General features: G+C 47.6%; 2 protein-coding genes across 5 annotated transcripts; one reads left to right on the top strand and one right to left on the bottom strand.

Annotated features, from left to right (window-relative positions):
• Window positions 1–1,424: 1,424 nt before the first annotated feature.
• ACAD8 (acyl-CoA dehydrogenase family member 8) lies at window positions 1,425–8,301 on the bottom strand. The gene is made up of 11 exons (XM_032201862.1): window positions 8,211–8,301; window positions 7,146–7,246; window positions 6,677–6,846; window positions 5,765–5,874; window positions 5,440–5,516; window positions 5,035–5,172; window positions 4,505–4,640; window positions 4,305–4,402; window positions 3,951–4,103; window positions 2,891–2,993; window positions 1,425–2,058 (listed from the first exon to the last, which is right to left on the bottom strand). The coding sequence occupies exons 1-11, from the start codon at window positions 8,299–8,301 to the stop codon at window positions 2,006–2,008; spliced, it is 1,230 nt and encodes a 409-aa protein (XP_032057753.1). The 3' UTR covers window positions 1,425–2,005.
• Window positions 8,302–8,440: 139 nt separating this feature from the next.
• On the top strand, window positions 8,441–13,578 carry THYN1 (thymocyte nuclear protein 1). Of its 4 annotated transcripts, none has more exons than XM_032201810.1 (8): window positions 8,441–8,582; window positions 9,137–9,220; window positions 10,179–10,408; window positions 10,883–10,951; window positions 11,653–11,745; window positions 12,421–12,516; window positions 13,090–13,240; window positions 13,355–13,578. In XM_032201810.1, exons 2-8 carry the CDS (start codon window positions 9,178–9,180, stop codon window positions 13,399–13,401), a joined length of 729 nt encoding a protein of 242 aa, XP_032057701.1. In that variant the 5' UTR covers window positions 8,441–8,582; window positions 9,137–9,177; the 3' UTR covers window positions 13,402–13,578. The 4 variants fall into 4 exon arrangements, with proteins under 4 accessions (XP_032057701.1, XP_032057700.1, XP_032057703.1 ...); XM_032201809.1 differs by having other exon boundaries at window positions 9,134–9,220; XM_032201812.1 differs by lacking the exon at window positions 8,441–8,582 and adding an exon at window positions 9,018–9,040.
• Window positions 13,579–14,002: the final 424 nt, after the last annotated feature.

Below are 14,002 nucleotides of genomic sequence, written 5' to 3'. Positions count from 1 at the left end.
GGCCACGGCGCCGCCGCCGCCGCCACCGAGCCCCCCCCCCCCCCCCGCCCGCAGAGCGGCTTTGGGCCGCTCCGCCCGCCCTCGGTCTCGTCCCGCCCCTCAGCCCCGCAGCGGGTTCTGCCATTGGGCGCCGCCAGCATGGGAGGGGAGGGGGAGGAGTTGGGGGACGGTGCCAATCGTGGTGTGGGGGGGGTGGAGGGGGTTGGGATGTGCCGGGTGGTGAGGGGGGGAACGGGGTTGGGGAGAGGGGAGAAAGTGGGGGGGAAAGGGAAAGAAAGAAAGGGGGGGGAACAGGGAAATGGTATGTGAGGGGGAAAAAAGGGAAGTAAAATGTGAGGAAAAAAAGGAAAACAAAATAAATTGTGAGGAAAAAAATAAAATTGAAAAAAAAAAGGAAAATAAAATATGAGGGGAAAAATGAAATCAAAATGTGAGGAAAAAAAGGATAAACTGTGAGAAAAAATAAACTGTGAGGAAAAAATAAAATAAACTGAGAAAAAAGGAAAATAAAATAAAATGTGAGGAAAAAGGGAAAACAAAATAAAATGTGAGAAAAAGGGGAAAAGAAAATAAAATGTGAGGAAAAAAATAAAATGTGAGAAAAAATAAACTGAGGAGAAAAATAAAATAAACTGAGAAAAAAAAAGGAAAATAAAATGTTAGGACAAAAAGGAAAACAAAATAAAATGTGAGAAAAGAAAAATAAAATGTGAGAAAAAAAATAAACTGAGGAAAAAATAAACTGAGGAAAAAAAGGGAAATAAAATAAAATGTGAGAATAAAAAAGGAAAACAAAATAAACTGCGAGGAAAAAAAATAAAATTGAAAAAAAAAAGAGGAAAATTAAAATAAAATATGAGGAAAAAAGGAAATCAAAATGTGAGAAAAAAAAAGGAAAACAAAATAAACTGTGAGGAAAAAATAAAATAAACTGAGAAAAAAGGAAAATAAAATAAAATGTGAGGAAAAGGGGAAAACAAAATAAAATGTGAGGAAAAAAATAAAATGTGAGAAAAAATAATCTGAGGAGAAAAATAAAATAAACTGAGAAAAAAAAAGGAAAATAATGTTAGGAAAAAAAGGAAAACAAAATAAAATGTGAGGAAAAAGAAAGGAAAACAAAAGAAAATGTGAGAAAAAAAGGAAAAATGCGAGAAAAAAAGGAAAACAAAATAAAATGTGAGAAAAAAAATAAACTGAGAAGAAAAATGAAAATAAAATGTGAGGAAAAAGAGGAAAACAAAATCAAGTGTGAGGAATAAAAGGAAAATAAAATGTGAGGAAAAAAGGAAAATAAGCACTGTGAGAAATAAGAAGGAAAACAAAATAAACTACATAAGGAAAAAAAAGGAAAGTAAAGTATGAGGAAAAACGAAACTAAAATAAACACTGTGAGGGAAAAAAAAAAAAGGCAAACCAGCAGCGGGGTTTACCAGTGTTTTACTCCCACAGACGCCGCAGGGAGCTGCTCAGAGCTGCTCCGAGCACAAGGTTCCCCCGGCACCCCGCTCCCCACCGCTGTAGTACCTCAGGAGAGGGGTGCTGGGGGAAGAGGAGTGCCTCTAAATAAACACGGGGCTCGGTTAACAAGCTCCTCAATTAATCAGTGATCCCTTCCTGCAGTGGTTTGAGGTGCGGTGCTTGCAGCGAACTTGTCCAGGAGGACGGGTTCCCAAGCAGAGCAATGGGCTCCTTCAAACTAAAGATTTCGCTGGTCCTGTTTCTGTCCCGGCTCAGCAGGTGGTGCTTCTCTTCCAGAACTCAGGATTTGCAGCCAGAGGCTTGTACTCAGAGCCACAATTTGTGTCCCCAAGCTGCACAACGCCAGCCTGGTGGCAGCAGCCCACGGGCACAGGGTGCTATGTCCTGCTGTGGTGCCCTCCGGTATGAGGCAGACAGACAGACTGCCGGCACCCTCTCTGCTCCCAGGGAGAGAGCAGGGGAGGGAAACAGACCCTGCTGGCACGGACGGAGGACACGAAGGCTGGAGGTTAGCTCCTCGGCTTCACACCTGTAACAGATTCCTGGCCACAATCATCCGCATCACCTCATTGGTACCTGCAGCAAAAGATAGGTTAGAGACAGTCTGGTTCTGCCCCCAGCGAGGACAAAAAAAATCCTTCCCTGATGCTCTGTCTACAGCACAGAAATGCTCTTTCCAGGCGGAGCAATTGAGGTGGGTTTTGGAGGTGTTGGGCCAAAATCTGGTGAGTGCCAGCACAGTGCTCAGGGCAGGGTTCAGAGGGATAGCTGCTGGTGCTTCTTTTATCTGGGCACTGAGAGGATGAGGTCACCAGGCACTGAGCAGAGCCAGAGCTATGTCAGCAGCTCGGTTCTCCATTTTACTACGTGATCCATACACAATATACAGAAAGACTGTAGGGCTATTTAGTATAGAAAAGATTGTGTCCCTACAAGGTACCATGAGGTGAAGGGATTTCCAAGGAGAGAAAACAAAACAGTTAGGAGGCCAAATTGAGATTAGGAAAGGCAACTGCACACACAGTTGTGCCCAGACACTGCCAGAGACCTCATGTCAAAGATTGGAAGGCAAACAGGAATCCAGGGATAGGAATGGCTGGGGACCGTCAGCAGGTGTCTGGAGGAGTAATCGGTTAAAACTGGACAGAGGCACTGCTAACAATGACAGCCAGAGATCTCCCCCTGCTGTAAGCCTCTTAAACTACACAGTGACTTCTCCAGATGGTTGGAGAACACACCATGAGCTCTTGGCCAGGGGATTCACACGCATGACATGCAGGAACACTTCATGCTCAGAACAAAAGTGGACTCTGAAACCCTAGAGTCAGTCATGTGGGAGGCAGGGGCCCCAGGAGAGCCCGTCCTCTCCTGGTACATGGCCAAGGCACTGCAAGTGAGAGCGTTTTACCTTCCAGTATCTGGTGAACTCTGATGTCTCGCACAAACTGCTGCACAGCATAATCCTTCAGGTAGCCGTAGCCTCCGTGCATCTGCAGAGCCTGGTTGCAGATCTAAGAAGACAGCATTGAGACTCACGTGGTGTTGAGGACAAGTCAGCACAGAAGCTCGGTAAGAACCCAGGAAGCTGGGCTCATTTCTATTTTTCCTGATCACCTAACCTCATCTCTTCACAGTCTGGTGTGATAGCAAGGAGCTTTCAGTCCCCATCAGTGCTGCCCGCAGTGCTATCGTGTTCCTTAAGTGCTGTTGGACATTAACGGTGCATTTATATCATTAATAGCAACACTGTAAGTGTGTAAATAACCAGGAAATGCTTTACTTAACAAAGGCATTTTTTTGCTGCATTTCCATGGTGCTACAAATACAAAGAACAAAACAACAGATCACCATCTAGTGGCCAGTCAACTGAGGAATCCGTTCAGTTCTTTGATTTCTACTGAAACATGAATCCATCTATCATTATCTATCAGCTTGGGACAGAAAACATAATAAATATGTGGAAAAAATGCAGAGTGCTGAGAAAATATGATAGCTTCTAAATGACACTAATCTAGGATGTGTCACAGTGCAGATTTCACTTTCCTTCCTTTTTGTTCCTTCTTGCTTTCTCTTTTCAGGCACATTTTGTGATAATCTTTTATTTCTCAGTGGTCCAGGGAAGATCACTTGTTGCCTACAAGTGATAAGCATGTTAATATGCATTATTACCACTTGAAAATAAAAATGCTCTACTCCCTGTCCTGTCTCCCTGCTTGGTCCCCTAGAACGTAATACAGAAAGCACTAGGAGCCAGGGGTCCTGAACTCTGGAGGCACTAGTACTGCTGCCTCTGCAGGGTGCAGAATTCTGTCCCATAAAATATCCTGGTCCTAAAAAGAGGCTTCTGGCTCACTGAACGCTCTCGGGGCTGGGGCTTGATAGTGTTAAACTTCTTTCTGACATTCTGAGCACCAAGAGCGGTCTCCAAGCTTCCAGTTATGATGCCAGCTGAGGTTTGAGCAACCTACCGCAAAGCATTCATCAGTAGCGAAGAGCTTGGCCATGGAGCACAGCACAGCTGCATCCTCACGTCCCTCCTGCAGTGCCCGCGCGGCGTTGCGCACCATCAGCCGTGCTGCCACCAGGCGCGTCGCCATCTCCGCCAGCCTGAACTGCAGGTACTGCCAGCAGACAGCACAGGAGGAAAAAAAATTAGGTCGTTGTCTTCAGAGGGGGCTGTGCTCCAACCCACACCCCCACAACCTGCAGACAGGTCTCAGGCCTGACACACTTTGTTACTCTGGAAAAGCACAATCCTGACTTGAAGCTCTGATCTCAGACAAAGCACAGCTCAGGGAGTGCAGAGCTGGTGGAAAAGTTACCTGATTGTTTGCAAGGGGTTCCCCAAACTGCTTGCGGACAGTGAGATGTTCCTGAGCCAGGAGAACAGAAGCATGAGCAGCTCCTAACGAGCAAGAAGCTGGTGGGAGAAGCCAAGAATACAGAGTGAGTGTGAAGCTAATGCAGAAAGGTGACAATACAACCCTGCCCTTCTCCTTTGGCTCTCTGCTGTCTTTCTTACCAATGTTTATCCTGCCTCCATTCAGCCCCTTCATGGCAATGCTGAAGCCCTGACCTTCAGCTCCCAGACGGTTTTCAACAGGAACGACGCAGTCCTCAAAGATCACAGCCCGAGTTGGCTGGGAATTCCAGCCCACCTGGGAAGAAACAGAGCACTGAGGAGCTGCACACATCCAGCTCCCAGCAGAGAGCTGCCCAGCCTGCTCCCAACCCTTGATCTCATGGCCAAGCTCCTGCAGGAGCACCTCTGAGCCTGTGGTCTGTGCGGTCTGGTGTCAGTGTGCTGAGCTAGAAATTGGAGTGTCTTTGAGAAAAGGCCCAGATCTGATGAACTTTGGTGTTCCTCAGACCAAAATCCTTTGCTTACTAAAGCGAAAGTTATTGTGCAACTTCACCAAAATTGGATGGGGCTTGGAAAAGAATATGCCAGGCTGGTAAGCTGCTCCCATCCAAAAAGAGATGCCTCGTGCTCTGCAGACAAACTCATCTCTGTCCTGCATTCCCCCCAGGGAAGCAGAGGAAGTGTCTCACCTTCTTCTCCTTCTTGCCAAAGCTGAGACCCGGGGTCCCCTTCTCCAGCACCAAGCAGGAGATGCCCTTGGGCCCTGGGCCTCCGGTGCGACACATCACCACGTAGACATCGGTGTCACCTCCACCGCTGATGAATGCCTGCAGAAGGGCACAAGAGGAAAGGGGAGGCTATTGAATGCTAACCCTGAGCCTGCAGCAGCAGTGGGGTACAGAGACAGAGGGGCAAAGAGCCCACTGCCAGGAGGTGATTAGTGCCCCAGCTGTACTGAGCCCTGGTGAATGCCCTGCAGAGCTCGGGGAATAGACAGAGTTGAGCAGACAGTAGGAAATGGAAAGGATGGTGTGACCCAGGACCCCCTGTGCATGCAGTGCCGTGCAGCAGCTTTAAGAGGAGCAGAGAGGTACCTTGGAGCCATTCAGGACGTAGGTGTCCCCTTTCCTCTTGGCAGAGGTCAGCAGCGAGGCCGCATCACTTCCACTTCCTGCTCGGGAGGTAAGGGAGCAGGCAATGTAGCAAGAGACCTTTGCAGCTGGAGCCTGCACGCTCTCCTGGGAATCACACCCCAAACCACTCAGGTTTGTATTCACCAACCCCTTCTGATCTTGTGGTGATTGCACAGGAGAACGTGGAAACAAACATCTCGCCCCCAGCTCCACGCAACGTTCAGGTCTGATAAAACCACGTTAGGAGCGAAGGAACGGTGAAGGTATTTTGGTTGGGGATGCTCACCTGGCTCTGTCAGGCAGTAAGAAGCAAATTTTTCCATGCTACAGAGTGAAGGGCAGAACTTGTGCCTCTGTTCCTCATTGCCAAAGGAGTCAATCATCCAAGCGCACATGCTGGAGCGGGAGAGAAGGAGCAGCAGTACGGTAAGTGTGTGTGAGCACGGCCCTGGAAGGAGGGTGGGTGATATAAGAACATCCCTGACTCAACAGAAGAACAAAGCTCCACCTGGCCCCACAAAACCAGAGGCTTGAAAGCTTATTGCTCCACCTCTGCTGCAGTTAATCTGAAGCAGCCCGGGAGGCAGCCCTCCTTCCAGCTGCCCCCACGCATGCTGAAAGGGAACAAAATGACACGCTGCAGAGGCTGGGAGGAAGGAGATCGCCCTCCTTTCACCACAGGCTTGCTGCCTTGTGGAACAGCACGTTCCTACTTAACAGGCTCAGCGTTCCCCTCAGCACCAAGCTGTGCTGTCTCGTTGTAAAACCACCCGTGGAACAAGGAGGCATCGCTCCATCTTGGTGTACAAAGTGAGCCCATCCCTCAACGTGCCTGCAGAAGCTGGATAAGGCCCGAGCATCAGCCCGTGCCTCTGGGCACTCTCGCAGCACAACCGAGGCAAAAAAGCTTTTTCCAGGCAGGTTGCTATCTATAGACAGCTTAAGTGGGGAACAAAATCCAGAACTTAATCCCATCTTGCGTGCCACAAAGCTATAATTACTTCTTGGTGGCATCTCGGGTTTTGTAGCCTGTTTGTTTACTGCCGTCAAGGGATCCTCGCGGTGACGTGTCTGCTCGGTCTGCCAGCTATAAATAAGCAGCACGAGGAAAGCTGTCTCATGCTGGATTTAGAGCCCACAGAACAACTGCATTTTTCAGGCAGGCAGCCACCGTCCACCACTCTGCAGACACACTCACTTGTGGATGCTCATGTAAGCAGTGGTGCTGGTACAGCCCGTTGATAAAGCTTCGAAGATTACGGAGGTATCAAGTCGTGACAATCCCGAGCCACCCACGTCTGGTCTCACGTAGATGCCACCAAATCCTAGCTTGGCTGCCTTCCGCATCGTTTCCACGGGAAATATTTCCTATTGGGACAGGCAGAGGCATCACAAGTGGATATCCCTCATCAGTTACCTAGACAGATATATGCCATCTTCAGGAGTAAATCACTTTTCAGACGATTGATTAACCTGGCTAGGAAGGCTTCAAGGAAATTCTCATGGCTTCCCACCCCAGCTACAGCAGCATCTTGAACCAAAAATCCCCATAAATGTCATTACAGCACCGAGGAGCTATTGCAGGAACCCCTCTGGTGAGACCCAAGGGCAATAATGTGCTAAGGGAGGAGAAAGTGGGCAGTGCAGCCCGTCTGAGGCTGTCATACCTTTTCGTCCCACTCAGCCATGTGAGGAGCCATCTCCTTGGTAGCAAAATCAAGGGCAACTTTTTGGAACTCCTTCTGCTCCTCAGTCAGACCAGCAGATGCTAGAAACCCAGGAAAAGATCCAACAGGTGTCTGGTACAGGCACAGCAAGCGCTACCACCACTTGTGTACCCCAAACAATTAAAAGTGGCCCTTAACTAACATAAACAGTTCATGGGCTGTGCTACAGAGACAAATTCTCCATTCCCTGGAGCCTTTAGATCTGTGCTGGGTGAGGGCAGTGGGTTTTGGGAGGGGGCATTCCTAGAACAAAACAAACCCAAGACCCAGATGTCTCCGGTGACTCAGTGCTAGTTCTGAGACTGGGGTAGGGCAGCAGAAATACAAGGAAACAGCCCTGAGACTTCAAAGAAGTGATGCTAGAAAGCAAGCAAAAATTAAGGAAACCCTCTGGACACAGCATCTGCCGATGTATCAGCGTCCTGCCTTGTTTGCACAGAGATCCAAAGTTGCTTTTTTAGCTCCTCCTACGAATTTTAGGAACCCCTAAGTGATGCTGCTGCTTCTACCCTAAATGTTTGTTTAAATGTCAAAGTGATTCCTCCGGGAGGCACTCTGGGATCCTCTCGGGGGAGTCAGACTTGGTCACAGCTGTGCCTTGGGTTAGTGCTTTGGGACCGGGGGAGACCCTGCTCACAGGGCACGGCGACTGAGCAGCAGGTCCCTCAGCCCTAGCCTTCCCTGCAAGCCTCCCACAGTGCTTTGCCGGCTCATTTGGAGATATTCTTTACCTCCCTCCGAAAATCCTCTGGAGGAGGCTTCCATGGGGGTGAGCACGGCCTCCCCTTGCCAGGTCCCCCCCAGCTTCGTCCCTGGCAGCCTCCCTCCTTGGGGTCCCCCTGGCCTCTCCCTCTTTACCTCCCCTCACCCTACCCCAGCCTCCCTCCCTCCCTCTCCCTTCCTTTCTCCCTCTCTTGGGGTCCCCCCGGCCCCACCGCCCGCAGCCACGCGGGGAGGAGGCCGAAGGCCGCCCTGTTCCCCCCAGCCTCCACCGAGGAGCCTCACGGTCGATGCAGGAGGCGATCCCCCGGTGGTGGCGGTGGCGGCTCAGCAGCAGGTGGGCCCCGAGGCGGGGGGAAGCCGCTCGCCACGCCATGGCAGCCCCTGCTCAGCACCCTTGGGAGCCGCGGAGCGGGCTGGGAGCTGTAGTCCGGCCAACGGAGCCTCCCGGCTCGCACATTGGCTGCGGGAAGGAGGCGAGCCTCCGAGGCGATGCCTTTCTTATTTATTTTTTTATTTTTTTTTGCATAACGGTCACTGACTTCCGACTGCCGTCGGGCGGGGGACGGCGTGTTTCCTCCCCCCCAGAGCTGAAGCTGGGGAGAGGCGAGAGCATCCTCTGCCCCGCTGCGAGGCGAAGGGGCTGCCGCCGAGCTGGTGAGGGGGAGCCCGGAGCCGGGAGGGCTGGGAGAAGCTTGGCACGGCAGGAGGAAAAGTTGCTGCCGCCCGCTGCAGGCCAGCTCAGAGCCAAGGAACTTCTGACAGGAGGCGGCAGGGGCGAGAGCTGTGGCTGCCTTTCTCCACGGGCCTCCTGCACGCAGGCTGCCTTGGGGAGAGGCTGGATGGAGCCTGGGGGAGCTTTTCTCGGAGCACAGCTCCTTTTACAGGGCTGGAGGCGGCCCTGCTGAGGCCAGGCGCCTTCGGGACTTTCCTCCAGCAGCTGCCCCGCTGTGAGGAACAGCAGCCCTCCTGCTAACGTCCATCAGGGCGCTGCTATGGCCGGCCTGCCTGCCTCCAACACACCAAGGGTGTGGTCCTCAACCAGTGCCAGGATTTGCAGTGATACAGGAAATGGCTGAGCTCAAGAAAGGAGATGTATTTGCTCTCCACTCACTGTACAGCTTTTGCATTCTCTGCCTCAGCTCCCTCTAGTTTTTTTCAGCTTGCCTGAATAAGCATTAATTCCGTCTTCTTCTTCTCTCGTTCAGCAGGTGCTTCTTGGTGAAGAGGAGATAATTCAAAGAGACCAGAGATGCCTTGGCCGAGCAGAAAGAGAGACAAAGGAGCAGTAGCAGGTCTGTGCTGATGTCCTAACTAATTTAGTTTCTCTTCTGAGGATCTAGGCTACAGTGAAAGTAGACACAGTCATTTTAACCGTCTGTCTCTCAAAGCCACATGTCTTTGATACGGCATTTCCTCTGTAAAAACGGACTGAGCATCCATGTGTGACTGAGACAAGTCTGCTAGACATAAAATAGGGACAACAGTGTATTCTCAGCACAAGACAGTAAAGAAACGTGACTCATCCGTTTATTAAGAACTTTCAGATCCCATGTGTTAGAGGTGGTCAAAGTATATACCCAGTGTAGTGGCAGGAAGATGATGTGGTACCATTTGCAAAACAAAATCAAACCGAATAAATAAACAAAAAAACAAAACCCCACCTTGCACTTGAGGCATCGCTATCTGATGTTTAATGCATAAGATGAGAAAATTAGAGTGTTGACTTATCTGTGCCTCACATGCTGAATAGACTCCAGCAAATAACCACTTTCTTGCCCTTTAATCACTTACATTTTTGCTGTTTGGGTTCTGGACACACAGGCTTATGGGCCCCACTCTGAGCTGGTAGCATAGCAAAGGTTTTATATAAAGCTTCTGTAGTACATGAAATAGCTTGCTTTGCTGTTGAATTTTCTTGTTATTCCTCAGACTCACCTAATTCAACTTTGTTGTCTGCAGTTGATTCCTCAGCAATTAATAAAAATTCAAATTACACTTTGTACTTAGGCTATGTTTGTGCATACCACAAAAAAAAATCCTTGTTTCAAATGCAAACTAGAAATACTCAAAAACCCTGTGAGTAATGCAACTGTCTTACATGTAAACACCTGGGGTACACCAAACTTTGGTTGCAGTCAAATACCAGTATGTAAATGCAGCTTGGGTGACTAAAATTATTTCAGCACCAGTCCTTATCAGAAACAAAATGCATCTTACCAGAATGGTCTTTTTTCTCTTGTTTCTTTTAAGATAAAAAGGAGCCTGATGCTAAAATAGCCAAGACTGAGGAGGAGACTGAGGATAAGGAGGAGGAAGAAAAGCCCACAAAACCTTCAGCTGGAGGTTCCAAGTCAGGATGGAAGAACTGGAAAAAGGCGAAAGAATCTGACTCTGGTGGGGAAGAAAGCAAGATAACGTATTGTCACTGGCTTCTGAAATCAGAGCCGGAGAGCAGGCTTGAGAAGGGAGTGGATGTGAAAGTAAGCACTGACATCTTTTCTGGTATTCTGATTTAGCAAAGTCAACAAAGTATAGAAGCGGTTTCACTCCTAACCACAGCCATTAGTGCCTTAGGATGAAACAATTCAGACTGTTCACAATGTCAGCACCATTGGGTCTTTACTTTTCAAAAAACTTCTGTCTTTCTGGAAATAGGAGGACATAAGTCTGTGCTCTTCAAGGGTGACAGTCTTGGGGTTTGATACTTGTAATAGAGAAGAAATCAGGTTGCAGAATGCTTGGGTTTGGTAGCGGGGACAGCATCTATGTCAGGCTTTGCCTTTCCACTAGTGCAGTGCTCCTCCTTTAACACCTGTGGGAACCAAAAAGCTTTTGTGATGCCTGAAGTATAATTGAACTACTAGGAACAAATGTTTAGGCAAAATGTAGACAATAAGGCAACCAAGATCAGACTGCCTCCTGAACTTAACATGTATTTTCACTCTGTTTTGCAGTTCAGCATTGAAGACTTGAAAGCTCAGCCCAATCAGACAACCTTTTGGGATGGAGTAAGAAACTACCAGGTAAGGAGCAGATGTCAAAGATGGAGTCCGTGAAATATCACTGGAAAAAAAGTCATCTCTCCTCACAGATAACTTGTTCCCTTTTTGCTAGAAATGCTGATTTTTTTAATTTTTTTTTTTATGTAGTCTGCCTGCTTTGACAGCTGTATTCTGTCAGGAGTCAAAACTGCTTAATTCCCTCTGTGTCAAAAGTAGATTCAGGCTGGGTAATATTCTCTCGAAGAAACCAGTTTTTCTTTCGCTTAGTCTCTAGCAAGTTCAACAGATGATCAGCTTTTATTTCCCCTGACACCTTTGAGCAAGTCAGTACTCAGCCAAACACTGTGCCTCGTCAGCGTACAGCTGTCTGTTCCAGGACTCCTGTGAAGGAAATCCACACGCTCTTCCCCTGCCTAATACGATCTGCTCTGCTGCCCGTTTGCTGACAGCTACCTTAAGTTTCTGGCTATTCCCGAATGAGGGTGGCTGAGCTGTTACATTTCCTCATACTTTCTAATCAAGAGGATCTTACTCTTTAGCCTTGTTTGTACTTCATTTCACCGCAGTTTAAAACATCTGTACAACCCATGCAGGAAAGCTTATCCGAGTAGCACTGGAGCACATACCTCTGTCCTGGTGTTAGGTCTTGTTTCTCACTGTTTATAATGAAAACCGGAGGGCTTCAGACACATCACTCAACATATCTGGTTTAAATCTGACAGGCAAGGAATTTCCTGAGAGCCATGAAACTTGGGCAACAGGCCTTCTTCTATCACAGTAACTGCAAAGAGCCTGGTATTGTTGCCATTGTCAAGGTGAGCACCTCATTCTCCTTCTTTGTTTCAGCATTGGGGAAAGGTAATCAGTGGGTTATCAAACAGCTCATTAGTCCTGTTTCTTTTCCACATCCAGAGGGGTGAAAGAGAAAAATAATCAAAGCAGCAGATGAGCCTAGGGTATTTGGGCTCCATGTGCTTTTCACAGCACAGCTGACTCAGCAAAGCACCTTTCCCAGAGAAATGGAACCAAACCGCTGTTATCCTGCTGTCATTTCAGAGCAGTTCCACACAAGTAAAGTGTTGCTCCACACTCAGGGCATCTGATTAATATTTGACTCACTAAATTCTCCTGAGCTAAGCCTGCAAGGCAGTAGTATAAAACTTGTGTACAGAACCTTAAGAGGAGGACTTGTCACAAATACTGTTCCCACATACCCAGTTTTCCCCTGTTCCATGTGCTCCTTCCACTTTGCTCTGAAAAGAAGTGTTGTTTCGACATCCATACTGTTCTGCACTGCTTCCAGCCAAGGAATGTAAGGAAAGGAAATATATCCCACTGTTAGAATGGAAATCAGGGAAAGCAATGTTGATTCCAGTATTATTTCTACTCCGTCTAGTCACAGCTTCCTCAAGGGTATTTCATACCCTTTGCTGACAACGGTATTTAACTGGCCAGAACTTGTTTCACATTCTTCTCCTGTTCTGCTTCAGATTGTAAAGGAAGCATACCCGGATCACACACAGTTTGATCAGAAGGATCCTCACTATGATTCCTCCAGCAGAAAAGAGAACCCCAAATGGTCCATGGTAATGTAGCAAACTAAATGCATTTGTTTCAAGCTCTGCGTGCAATCCCAGTGCCATTAGGAGTCTCTTATTATCCTACTGCTTATCTTCTGAAGCTTCTGTTGAGGCCTCCCTCCCTCCCTTTTTCTCCCTCAAGAGAAAATCCAATACCGATTGCTTTCTCTACCTTTTCCCCTATCTCTTCGAAAAGGTTGACAAAGCATTTCTCCCTAAATTTTCAAATCCTACTTGCACAGAGGTCAGTTCTGCAACCATTACAAAATTCTGGGTTAGGAAAGAAACATCTCTAAGCACCACTCTCAGTCTATAGCAAAGAAAGCTATGGTTTTCAGGCACACTTTAATTATAGGGCAGTGACTGCTGTAACCTGCATCTTCATTTTGTATTGGCTGTGACCACATGCATGGATGTTTCTAGTGCACGGTGCTAAGATTCATGTAAACAACTGGCCTGCCAGAAATACCTGAGTTATTTGCTTCCGTTTAAAATCCTTATTCCCCCAAAGTTTTAATGTGACACCTGGATGCTCCATCCATCTCCAATCATGCTCCTTTGCTGCCCATCACCTCTCAGGTGGATGTCCAGTTTGTGCGGATGACAAAACGTTTCATCCCGCTTTCTGAAATCAAGAGTCACCACCTGGCACATAAAGCAGACGGAGGGCCCCTGAAGAACATGATGCTCTTCACAAGACAACGTCTTTCCATCCAACCACTGACAAAAGGTAAGAGCATTCTCCTTTTCTGGACTCAGTGCCATTCCTTCCGAGAGGCAGCCCTCACTAGAGAACTACGAAGTTCCACTTATGACCTTTTTTTTCCTTACCTTTTCAACGCAGAGGAATTTGATTTTGTCTTGAGCCTGGAAGAGGAAAAGCCACATTAAGAAAGTGCCAGCAGCACAGCTTCTACCCAGCTCACTGATGCCTCCTCCTAAACCAGCGTTTTTTCAAGTTTACTTGCTCAATCACAGCAACAAGTCTGCACATGATTTGAAGCTTTATGACCCTTATTCTGACACTGTTATTTTTGCTTATTTTTAAATAAAGCCTTTTAGAATCAATCACAGCTACTCATTTTTTATCAGTGGAGAAAGTCTACAATTTCTCTCTTGAAACAAACAGGTACATCTTCCTTGAGAATGTTTACTACAGGACCTAGTGCAGTTCCATGTACTGCAGAGGGGCATTTTTCTGCAGAAAGATGTCACTAAGCTTCTGGCCAGAAGAAATTCTAGATGTGTATACACATCCAACCTGATTGCTGCAAAGATCACAGTCAACTTCCTGCAGGTACAAAACTTCCCATGCTACTTTAGCGCTGACATCAGGTAAAGAGTAGAAAATAAACCTAGCTTGTTAATTTTTAAGCCACACAGGTCTTCCACCAGCACAGCTTCTACCAGTGATACGTTTTAAAGAAAGAGCATAAAGAAAAAATTCTTAATATCTTAAAAAAATAAAACCCCAGGCCCAAGCCAGGCAATA

The sequence above is a fragment of the Aythya fuligula genome, chromosome 22, assembly GCF_009819795.1.
Source record: "Aythya fuligula isolate bAytFul2 chromosome 22, bAytFul2.pri, whole genome shotgun sequence".
Classification (NCBI taxonomy): Eukaryota; Metazoa; Chordata; class Aves; order Anseriformes; family Anatidae; genus Aythya; species Aythya fuligula.
The sequence above is the reverse complement of the archived record's forward strand: the minus strand, read 5'-3'. Positions and strand labels throughout refer to the sequence as shown.

Excerpts from the sequence above, each read along its gene's own strand:
- ACAD8 (XM_032201862.1), bottom strand. The coding sequence starts at position 8,301 with ATGGCGTGGCGAGCGGCTTCCCCCCGCCTCGGGGCCCACCTGCTGCTG. Across the intron at positions 5,173-5,439 it reads ACGTCCTGAATGGCTCCAAG|GCATTCATCAGCGGTGGAGG; the intron begins GTACCTCTCTGC and ends GCCCTTCTGCAG. Across the intron at positions 2,059-2,890 it reads AGTTCACCAGATACTGGAAG|GTACCAATGAGGTGATGCGG; the intron begins GTAAAACGCTCT and ends CTTTTGCTGCAG.
- THYN1 (XM_032201810.1), top strand. The coding sequence starts at position 9,178 with ATGCCTTGGCCGAGCAGAAAGAGAGACAAAGGAGCAGTAGCAG. Across the intron at positions 10,952-11,652 it reads ATGGAGTAAGAAACTACCAG|GCAAGGAATTTCCTGAGAGC; the intron begins GTAAGGAGCAGA and ends TAAATCTGACAG. Across the intron at positions 11,746-12,420 it reads GTATTGTTGCCATTGTCAAG|ATTGTAAAGGAAGCATACCC; the intron begins GTGAGCACCTCA and ends GTTCTGCTTCAG.